The sequence below is a fragment of the Neltuma alba genome, unplaced genomic scaffold (genome assembly GCF_004799145.2).
Source record: "Neltuma alba isolate B1F8T4 unplaced genomic scaffold, ASM479914v2 tig00011812_pilon, whole genome shotgun sequence".
In the NCBI taxonomy this organism is placed as follows: Eukaryota; Viridiplantae; Streptophyta; class Magnoliopsida; order Fabales; family Fabaceae; genus Neltuma; species Neltuma alba.
The window spans coordinates 247,096-259,179 of NW_021636427.1; the positions used below are offsets into that span (position 1 = coordinate 247,096).

At 34.5% G+C, this 12,084-nt stretch overlaps 2 protein-coding genes across 2 annotated transcripts; one reads left to right on the top strand and one right to left on the bottom strand.

Annotated features, from left to right (window-relative positions):
* Positions 1–2,044: 2,044 nt before the first annotated feature.
* On the top strand, positions 2,045–5,818 carry LOC114718123 (mitochondrial amidoxime-reducing component 1). Its single transcript, XM_028903386.1, has 8 exons — positions 2,045–2,347; positions 3,679–3,828; positions 4,096–4,272; positions 4,432–4,520; positions 4,616–4,680; positions 4,838–4,940; positions 5,215–5,325; positions 5,408–5,818. The coding sequence occupies exons 1-8, from the start codon at positions 2,236–2,238 to the stop codon at positions 5,531–5,533; spliced, it is 933 nt and encodes a 310-aa protein (XP_028759219.1). The 5' UTR covers positions 2,045–2,235; the 3' UTR covers positions 5,534–5,818.
* Positions 5,819–9,650: 3,832 nt separating this feature from the next.
* LOC114718120 (pentatricopeptide repeat-containing protein At4g20090-like) lies at positions 9,651–11,663 on the bottom strand. Its single transcript, XM_028903383.1, has one exon. The coding sequence runs from the start codon at positions 11,599–11,601 to the stop codon at positions 9,652–9,654; it is 1,950 nt and encodes a 649-aa protein (XP_028759216.1). The 5' UTR covers positions 11,602–11,663; the 3' UTR covers position 9,651.
* Positions 11,664–12,084: the final 421 nt, after the last annotated feature.

Below are 12,084 nucleotides of genomic sequence, written 5' to 3' on the forward strand. Positions count from 1 at the left end.
GGAATGGTGAATCTGACGCTGAAAGCCTGAAACCATTCAACATTCATCATTTGAGAATTTTCCGATTAGAGGGATGGATGGGATCTACATACGAATCTTTATTGCACACTTCCTTACATGTCAGACTTAAGAGACGCATCTAGACGCATCTTACACGAATCTTTTCATAACGGACGCAGAGCGACAGAATTTTACTTCTTTTTTTTTTTTTTTTAATCTACCCGATGGATTGAAGAAGAGACGCATCTTACACGAATCTTTTTCATAACGGACGCAGAGCGACAGAATTTTACTTCTTTTTTCTTCTTTTTTTAAATCTACCCGATGGATTGAAGAAGTCTTTCACCTATAAAATACTACCTCCGTTTTTTAATATACAAGTTTTTGTTTAATTTTTATTTTGATTTTAAATGTAAGATCTCAATATATTTAACTTTATATTTATTTATTTTTTTAAAATAATTTTTGTAATTATGGTAGCTTTAGCTAATCTATTTAACTAGTAAGGATATTTTAAAGAAAAAACAATACTTATTTATTATAAATAACTAATTTAACTATTTTTAATTTATTCAAATTAGTCAACTAATGTTTATATTAAGGACCAGAGGAGGTAGTATAACCTTTAATTAGACTTCTCTATCTTTGTGGGGGAAAAAAAAGCATACTCCACCAATGCTTTTGCAGTCTTAACTTTTAAATTCCCTATCCCAGGAAAGAAAAGAGTTTTACCTCTCATGTTGAATTAATTAATAATTATATGAATCACGTAGTGCCATTTTACTTTATTAACAATTAAATATTTCAATAAATTGTTAACTTAAAAAAATCCTGCTCAACAATTATATATTCATTGAACTTGAATATCTTTGTTTTTTTTTTTTTTTGTTTCCTGGTGTGCCACTGAAATTATCCACTCCAAATACAGACAAATTGTTAATTAGGCTGCCGAACAGATTCTTCCAACAAAGAAAGAAAAGATAGATAAATAAATTACTACCTCCCGGTCCTTAATATAAAACTTTGTTTGATTTTTATTTTGGTTTTAAATATAAGACCTTAATCTACTTTATTTGTCATATTTATTCATTTTTTTCCAAGATAGTCTCTTAATAATGATAGTTCTAGATAACAAGCTTGATTAGCAATGATATTTTAAGGAAAAACAACACATATTCATTACAAATAACTAACTTAACTAAGTTCCTTAATCTCCCCAAATTAGTCAACTGGGTCTTATAATTAGGACTGGAGGTAGTAATATTTAATCACACCCACTTATGTCCGTATTCCATGTATTTGTCTAGAGAGAAATAACATCTTTCCGATAAGTTCAACAATGGAGGCGGTGAAAAAGAAAGCAAAAGGAGATAAATCCCAAGTTTATAAAAATAAATAATAAAAATATTTTTTATAAAAAAACTCAGTGGAAGAAAAATGTTGTAGTGGTAACACCAGAAATTAAGTTTAACAGAAAGAAATAGAAGAACTAGTCATATATATTACCTCCGATCCTAATTATAAGACCTAGTTGGCTAATTTAAAGAAATTAAAGAAATAAGTTAAGTTAGTTATTTATAATAAATAGATACTGTGTTTTTTAAAATATCCTTACTAATCAATTATATTAATTAGAACTACTATTATTAGAAGGACAATCTTAGAAAAAGAATATATAAATATAAGAGATAAAATGAATTGAGGTTTATATTTAAAATTAAAATAAAAATAAATAAGATTTTATATTAAAAAATAGAAGTAGTAATAAACTAAGGCTCAAGTTCTGCTGATACGAGTGGTAGCAGACAACGCATCAAATAGAACTACTACTTTTAGAAATACTGATATTGTCAAGCATTAATGGGATGTTTTGGATGGAAAATGTGGCGCAATGGTGTTAGGTGTACATGGTGAAGTGTGTGCCCACACGGAGGGTCCCCTTTGATGGAATCAAATTATCAAAAGGTGTCTCTTATTGTAACAAAGCATAAGGCGGCCAAGCCTTCATTCATTCCTTTTTCTAGTTTCTTTTCCTCCAAATTCACGTGGTTTGAACTTGCTTTACTTCTCCCTTGTCTCTAAAAATGGCCTCTTTCTCTATCTCTCTCAGTCTCTCTTAGCAGCTTACACAGATATATTAGGCAACAAACTCATCTGGTTACCCTCTAGTGTTCTATCACCGTAGCAGGAGGCACAGAGACACAGAGACACAGAGAGAGAGAGAGAGAGAGAGAGATGGAAGCGACGACTTCATCGGAAGCCAAAGTCAAGGTGTCATCGATTTTCATATACCCAATCAAGTCTTGCCGTGGGATTTCAGTTCCACAAGCACCCCTCACACCTACTGGTAAACAATCAGAAATGCTCATCTCTCTCTATTTTTGCTGCTGAATGCTTGATGTTTTTGTATTGTACTTGAAGCTTTGTTTTAAGACCTTGAGCTTTCTGTCCATCATAATGGTATAATGGACAATTTAAGGCATGCCTAGATATGCAGATATAGAGCCATGGCTTTAGCAATCTCAACAAAGATTTTATATTTTCTGAAGTAATCTGCAATATCAAAGGTCAACTTTTTAGAAAATACTCTTTCAATTAAACAAATATTTGACTTTTCCCCATGTTCGTATTTGGATACCTCGATCTTTTTTGTTAGTCGGTTTTCTTTTGGTCATCAAGGAAGAAATCCTTGGATGTGCAAATACCAGGTTTTAATCAATTCCATTTAGCTCCTGGATGCTAGGATTATTAAATATGGCCAGCTGTGCCCAGGTTCGTGTCAATATCTTGCATAAAAAATTTGGAAGTTACAGTCTCTGTACATTTACAGCTTTTATATAACAAGGCAGAAATCATTCTAACCGAGTCACCACCGTTTTACCCCCAGAACATCTAGTCCTTACATTTCATCTCAGTACACAAAATTTTTTGGGTGCCTCTTTGCAGCTACAATTATTATGTGACAGGATAGCATGTATGGGTATCCTATGTTGTGATTTTCGACTTCATATGTTGACATATGGCAATATTTCTTGTCAATAATTTGGAAATCACAGCTGTATGTATAATGAAACTGTTTTCACCTGTGAGTTGCTTCTCGTAGCCCTGATGAGTTTAGAGAACACAGGTAACAGGACTATTTTCTCCTTTCTACTTTTATGCTGTATAATCATGGTGATATGCTAGCTATTCCTGAACAGCTGTTTCCCTTTCTAGCTACAGATAATGTCGGCAGTTTTTTGTCCTTTTTCCTCTTTAATTTTCCTTGTGCTTTTCTTTTTCTGTTTTATAGTTCGTTGGAATTATTTTCCCTCCCTTTTTGGGTGCTCAGTCCTTCAGACCTCATGACCTCCTTCACTGACTTTTTCCCTATTTGTGTAATGCTGTTTCACTTGAATAATATCATATTTCAGAGCATGAATCCACTGAGTCTTCCACATTTTCTGAGATGCCTGCATTCCTTTCTTAAAAATACATTGAATTGATGATGATGATGATGATGATGTACCCTCCACTGATTTGTAGCGTCAACATCAGATCTTGCAATTTCTATTTTAGATGATTTATCAAAAGTATTCATAAACTTATCAAGTATATGAAGTTAAATACCATGAAATACGTTGCATAAGAAGCAAACTGAAGTATTCGATCCTTTTGCTATGTTAATCTAATTAACAGGATTTCGATGGGATCGACAATGGTTGGTAGTGAACTCAAAGGGGAGGGCATACACTCAAAGAGTTGAACCAAAGCTTGCTTTAGTGGCGGCAGAACTGCCAAGTGAGGCATTTCTTGAAGGATGGGAACCTACTAAGGACTCATATATGGGTAAATTCTTGCACTGTCATCAATTACAATATTAATTGCTTTTTGTGGGGTAATGGACAACAAATATTATTCTTTTTATAATTTTGGAAGTACAAATGTAAACTCCAATCCGATCCAATTTTCATTTGACAAATGCTTCCTTGCAAAGAATTGCAAGTGTTATGCTAGTGTTCCTTTGCTTAAGTGTGCAATTTAAGATCACCTTTTCTTCTTCTTTTTCTTCCATATAGTCCGTGAACAGAAGATAACTCTCTCTTGGTGTTACAGTGATAAAAGCTCCTGGTATGGAAGCTCTCAAGATTTGTCTGAGTAGACCACAAGGAGTAGCAGATGGTGTCTCGGTATGGGAATGGTCTGGCTCTGCACTGGATGAGGGAGATGAAGCATCAAAATGGTTCTCAGATTACCTAGGAAAACCCAGTCGACTGGTCCGCTTCAATACTGGTGGGCCTTTAAACATGCAAAATAATGAATCGGATATTGAAAAAACTAACGCAAATTATCAATTATATTTATAAGGACAAGGATATATTACCTTCTATGTAGTATTAAAAGCCTTAATGATTATCTTGAACATTTTGTTTGCGTTGTTGCCAAATGCAGAGTCAGAAGCTAGAGCTGTGGATCCTGACTATGCCAACGGGCACAATATCATGTTCTCTGACCGCTTCCCATTCTTGTCGTTATCTCAGGTTAGTCAAGTTGAGAAAGTGACATCAAAGGCCACCTTTTAAAAAAAAAAAAAATTTATGATCTTTGTTCCATATTTACCATTAATCCGTTTCAGGAGTCAATGGATGCACTCAACAAGCTTCTCAAGGAGCCCATACCTGTTAATCGATTTAGGCCTAAGTATTACTCCACTCTTGCATGTTGGTTATCTCCTACAGTTATACATACATTTTCTCTATTTTAACTTTAGCTACTATTTTAGACCTTAGTGTCTTGGGTTTATATCTAAGTGGAGTTTTACCTCTGATTATTTATACCTGACGATTGCATGATGCAGTATCCTTGTTGAAGGTTGTGAACCATTTTCTGAGGACTTATGGACAGAGATCAAGATAGGCAAATTTTCATTTCAGGGTGTGAGGCTGTGTTCCCGTTGCAAGGTGAAGGACTGTTATTTTCTACTAATCATGTAGTCAGTATGATTCGTGGGACCATTATCGCATGATTTCTGCTAACAAGATTAGCTTTGATTATATTTTGTAATACATAGTGTTGGAGACCATGGGATTCTCTGTTATAATCTTACTCTATTGTTAATTTTTTAAGGTACCTTCATCCTTGTTAACTTCGTATGTATTTCATAGATAAGGTAGTAATTCTTCTTGGAATGCCGTTGATGAGATATTTTGACTGATTTTTGCTTGTGATGTTTAGGTACCTACAATCGATCAAGAGACTGGGATTGCAGGAAATGAACCAACCGAAACTCTAAAGAATCATAGGTCAGATAAAGTCCTAAGGCCAAATGGAAAACAGCAGAATAGGGTGAGAAATGCAGCCATTGAGCTTTGAATCAATTAATCTTCGGCTGAATGGATCAAATAACATGTATGAACTGTTTGCGCAGGTCTACGTTGGGCAGCATATGGTGTGGAAAGATTATCATATAGCAGGAAATGAGAAAACACTTAAAGTGGGAGATCCTGTTCTTGTCCTCCAAAAGGTCTCATCTGCTGATGAAGCAGCTGCTTGAACTGTGTAGACTTGTACAAGAACTTTTTTAAATCACTCGAAATAATGAGAGAGAGAGAGAGAGAGAGAGAGATGGAACCTTCTCTTTTTTCATCTCTTCATATGAAATGTTCTTGATGTGATCTGCGCCAATGTAGAATCTACATTTACTGATGAAACTGCTACTGCTAAGCCTCCATTGACAACAGATTATGTATCTTTTATCTTTTTTTTGGGTCTGAAGATTATGTATCTTTTATCTAAATAATGACAATGATTCATAATTCCTAGAAGTTTGAGTTCTTAATGGATCAATCATGATAGGGGCTTGTGGCTGGTAATGTTTTAAGAGAAATTTATCTTTATTTGAAAAGATAAACCATTGATGAACAAAAGAATTTAGAAGGGAGTTTTCGTTTTAAGCAATTTTTAAACGTAAATTTTAAGTTCCCATTTCTAAAATTTTTCAAACTATTAAAAAAATTTCAACTGAAGGAATTTAATTCTTACACAGAGCCTCTCAATTTTTTTCAGAATTTTGTGAGAATTAATGAATCACATTGCATTTGTTGATTCTTTTTGACATGAATTACATCTAAATTTTTCACATTTCTTCACAATCACATGGGCACAATCCAAACGCGATATCAGTCTTCAGTTTCTTTGCTCTCAGATTAATGAAGTTCAATAATGTAACAAGCAATTTGCTATGTAGATCATAATCTGATATGATACTTTCAGTCTTTAATATAAAAACTAAGTAACTAATTTATAAATATTAAAAAAATTAGTTAAGTTTATTATTTGTAATAAATAAATGTCATCTTTCTTAAAATATTTGTATTAATCATGTACATTTGAATTACCCTCAAGGGTAAAATGGATAAATATTAGAGACAAGAAGAACTAAGATCTTATATTCAATACCAAATTAAATATCCAACTAGCTCTTATATTAAAGATTAAACATTTGGAGGTAGTATTCGTCAAGCCTACACAATAAGCATATTCTGTTTGGTACGTGAGAAAACAGAAATTAAACTGTACAACTTATCTACACCTCTCACTATTAGATCACATATAATAGCCTTCCAGTAGGTATATCTGAATCTCACAAGGTCAATAGCAAGTACGGGATGAACTGATTTGGCTCTGTTACAGGATGAACCGATTTTCCAACTATGGTACTCTTCTCAAGTACCCCCTTTGTTACAGGATGAACGAGTCTTGCATGAACCTAACAGCTGTTTCAGTTGAAGAGACATGACAAACGCGAATAGGACCCCCAACGTCAATGGATCTTCCATCTCCAATCGAATAATCCTTCTAGAACCATAATCCTCTTGAAATTGACCTGCAGAATCAGCACATGTTATTTGAAAGTACAAAACTAAAGTCCAGCTTAAAAGCCTTCGACTCATTTGGAATGGCTTATATGCAGTTTTTCAATCGTGCTTTACAGAATATGAGGTAAGTATGAGAGAAGAATTTTATCTCGTTTTACATAAAATGTGCTTATAAGTGGTTTTAAACATGATTTCAAATATTCAACTTTTCCAATAAAAGCTCAACAATATTAACTTTGTACTCCGTTGCCTACTTCAAGACAATTTATTCAGATGTCATGATATCAACATAAACATGATATTAAAGACCTAAATATACCTAGGTATTGTCCAATTTGAAATCCATGATGAAAAGGAGAGTTGATTTGAAGCTTCATGAGTAAATGCCTCACCCTCCCTAGCTGTTGTCATCTGGTCTAAGGATTGTCTTACACTCTGATCTACCTCTTTCTAAAGGTACATTAAGATTAAGGTCAAGTGATTCTGGGCTCTTGAATAATTGCAGATCAGACTACCAGAGAAGGAATCTTCAAGCAAGGGAAATACATTAACCAAATCTGACACACGCGTACAGAAAATTATAGAGCTAGAAAACATATCAGGATCACAGATAAACCAGAAATGAGGAATATCAGTTGTGCGTGCTCCATGGTTCTTTTCTTTTTCTTTTTCTTTTTCTTTTTTCCCTCTCTCTTTAACCAAAGTGCGTGCTCCATAATTCATTCTCATCATATTTATTATTTAATACCTGAGAGTCCATTCATTATTTCCGAACAATCGCCATCAGGTACTAGCCTTTGCAAGCGCCAAATGTGCACAAGTTTATCTGACAAAAGGCTATTCTTTTCAAGCTCTGTCCAAGGTGAGAGTCAACCTATAGGTGCATATTAATAGCAAAATTTGCTAGCACAAATCACATAATATTGACAAATTGGCCAGGGAAGCATAGTGACAGACGATAAGTAGAAAACAAAAAATAAGAGCAATTAACAATACAATGAAAGCGAAACTTGACTGCTCGGAAAGAAAACGTTCTCATCTTGGCTTTTATTCCAGAAGTTCTCAGAACTTGAAAACTACAAAACCACCCCAAACATGGATGTAGCTTCATCCAGTATCTAATCTCCTTTACCAGATCTAAAATTCCATAACATCAAACCATAACATTCTTGTCTGAAGTAACAGCTAATAATTTTAACGTGTGGAACAGCACAAATAAATCGATAGCATAGTCTCACACATTGACAGGTATTAATTCTTTGAGGATTTTGTTTATTGCATCCATTCAGGCCAAAAAGAAAGAAATGTCATACAATAATTGAAAATTAACCATCTAGACAGATGTGACTTCTCAACTTTAATGACTTCAGTAGCAGTAAGAATGGAAATTCATCAGACATATGCTACTATGTTCACAAGCACAAAGAGGATCCACAGCTCTAGCTTCTGAAGCTACATTTTAAACAAAGTCAAGCTTTCCCAAAAATAGAGATTAGGAAGTACTCCTCTGGTCCTATTTATAAGACACTACCAACATGTTTTACACAGACTAAGAAAAATTTTAAACTTCATTAACTCTTATTTAAAATTTAATAACTTTCCAATTTTATTCCTATTTAATATACATTATACTCATGTAAACAAAATCAACATAATAATAAATGAGGGATAAAATTGTACATCCATATAAAAAATTTCTCTTAGTGCCCTATAAATAGGACCAAAAAATATCTTCTCTCTCTGCCCTATAAATAGGACCAGGGGAGTATTTATGAAATAAAAACTTCTCACGAGCCTTAGGGCTTAAGTGTCAGAAAGAGCACAAATACTGAATCACAAAGGCGTATCATTAAAAGGGGAAAAAAAATTTCCTAGCAAAGAACCTACAGTATCTCAAATTTTACCTCTATTCTCTTCCGATTTAACTTCTTCATTGAATGTTACCAGTCAGCATACGCAACATAGCGTGAATGTTTAGGAGAGTACTGACAAAAAATGTACACAATTAGTGAATAACCATCCCAAACCAAATTGTCATGGACAACTATTGAGAAATTAACATGATATTGTGGTGTAAAGACCATTGCTATCATGGATCAATATAACCTAAGCTTAATCTGTTAGATGAATCCTTAGCCTGGTTTTATTCATATCTCTAATCGTTGTCAACAAGTCAGGAAGTCAACTAAAAATTTCCAAGGAACACTTTCTTTTCTAGACAGATCCACTTATCCAAATGCATATTTAATAAAATCTAAATTTTTACAATTATCTAAAGGATTAATAGCACTCAAAAAACACGAGTACGGATCAAAATAGAGGCCTAACTGCTAAATATAAGATAGTGTTGGAAAGTAGAATAATACTATTCTTAATATTCTTGCAGAACTTTAATTAAAATAGTTGAGAACTTTCATTTTTTTTAAAATATTGATTTAAAATTAGGATTTTTCAATTTCCTTTGAAATCTTTTCTACATTATTTATGGTTTGAATTGACTAATACAAGATGTTTTTTTTTTTTTTTTTTTGGTTGGGGACAACTGCAGTTTACAAAGTCAGGCAGCTGAAATGGTCCAAGTGATACAATTCTCGACATTTGCAGCCTTCTAGGTTCACACTGATATCTCCAAATAAACAAGATGAGATCTATGAATAAAGCACAATGAAAACTCTACCTTTGCTGTGCATCTTCCTTTGAAAAGTTTGAGTACCTACAGAGTGATGACCTTGACAGATTACTGTATTTGTAATCTCTGAGCTTTAAAAGAGTTGAAAACAAAGGCTCTAAAAAATCAGCAATACAGCCTGCTCCAACATTCATTAATAGCTTTTTGATTGTTCTTGGGTTTGCAGAGCTCTTGAACAATTATGGCCCAAGTAGAACCTTTTGGAAGCAAATACTTACGCAGCATCAATTCTATAATTTTGGAAGCACCTATTATTCTATGTCGCCTAACTAACCGGACTACAAGCTCATCGAGAAACTCTCTCCCATCTTGAGGCGGATTCACTTTCTCTCTCAGAGTTCTCAAGAAAATATTGCATGTAATTAAGTCAGGATCACAACCCCGATCTAGCATAATATTTAAAAGACCTATAGCACGGGAGATGCTGTTCTGCATGCACAAAGCATCCAAAAGAATGTTATATGTAATCACATCGGGTTGTGATTCAGATTCCAGACAAAGCATCTGTTGGAAAAGTTTCATGCCTTGTTCTACTAAGTGAGCTTTGCAAAAACCATGAATCATTGAGCTGTAAGCCACAACATCTAATTTAATTCCTCTACTCAATGCCTGCTTCCACACCATTAAGGCCTCCATGAGCTTCCCCTGCTTGCACAAGCCATCAACTAGTATGCTATAACAAACCTTGTTATGATTACAATTATTGTCTTCCATCTCTTTCCACACAAGAATAGCTTTATGACTTTCACCTTTTTCAAAATAACCCTTCATTAGGGAGCTATAAGTAAAAGAATTTGGTGCATATCCTTTACTCTTCATCTCATATAAAACTTCCCTTGCATCATCTGGCTTCCCCTCTCGGCAAAGACCATCTATTAAAGCACTAAACACAACAGCATTTGGTTGACATCCTTTTCCTTCCATTTCTCTCCACAGTTGCATAGCAAGCTCGGATTTTCCCTCCTTGAACAGCCCACTAATAAGGGATGAGTAAATATGCTCATTCCCTACATGACCTCTTTCTTGCATTGAGGATAATACATGAACTCCATCAACAGATCTGCCTTGCTTAACAAACCCGTTAATGAGTGTTCCATAAGTAATATCATTAGGCACACATTTATTTGATACCATTTGACCCATTAGACTAACTGCCTTGTTCAACTTACCTTTGAGACACAATCCATGAACAAGGACATTATACGTGGCCTCATTTGGGACACAGCCTTTAAGACACATGTTATCAACAAGCTTGGCTGCACGTACTAAGTCACCCTTCTTGCACAAAGCATTAATCAACACATTGAATGTGATGGGGTTTGGGAAACAACCTTCAATTTGCATCTCATCCAATAAAGAAATGGCATCATCAATTCTACTCTCCTTGCACAACCCATCCATTAGTGTACAGTATGTATATGTATCGGGAGCACAGTTCTTGAGTGGCATTTCTCTGAACATTTCAATAGCCTTATCAACTGAACCCAACTTACACAGGGCCTTGATAACTAAGTTGAAAGTGAGTACATTTGGATGTATATTCAGACTCTTGGTAGCAATTACATCAGAATAAAAATCCAAGGCACGAGTAAACATACCCTCTTGAATAATGACATTAAGGACACAATTGAAAGATTTTACAGTTTGCCTACATCGAAATTCATTCTCCATCCTATGAAACAGCCCCATCGCCTCTTCAGGTAAATGCGCTTTCCCATAAGCTTTGAACATTACAATGAAATTCCTTTCGACAAAAACTCTCCTTTCGCGCTTCATTTGACTCAAGACCCTGTCCAGTGACCTAAAATCGCAGGAAATCGCGTAGTTTTCAATGAGTGAATAGAAAGTCGAGTCGCCCAATCTGTAAGAACCCGATTGGGTGCCTGATTTGAAGATTTCCCCCGGAAGCAAAGGCTCAATTTCATCTTCTCCGTCATTATGAGGAGGTGAGGAGCAACTCGGAAGCGAATGAATAGGAGAATGGACACACACGCTGAGACCCCTCAGCACTGAGTTTCTGAGAAGATTAGAGAGAGGGATTGGGCATTTGGGCATCGATCAAAGAGGACTTGCTTGAGAAAATGGTTTGCTGAGCCCCCGCGAAGCTTGACCTGAGAAAATCAAAGCTAGGTGGCGCTGTCAATTGGGAAGTGAAGAACTCCTACGATCCAATTTGTATTTATATTCTTCAAAAATACAAAATATGAATATATTTATATTGTGAAAAAAATGACTGTAAAATGCCTTGTGAAAATCAAAAAGACAAAAAAAAAATTCAAATAAATAAAATGCCCAAATAGTCATTAGGTATGAATATGAGATTTTCATGTTTTGCTAAAGTGACTAAAATGTCCATTAAGTGAGAGAAAAAATAACTAAGTGTAAAAACATTCATAACAGAGCAAGACATTAAAACAATATGTAAAAGATGAAAGTTGAAAAGAGGAAGCTTGAAGCAATACATTTAAGGCTGGAAGGAGAAAAATGTGAGTCATTTATCTTTCGAAATACTATTATCTTGCTCCTCTAACCATTATC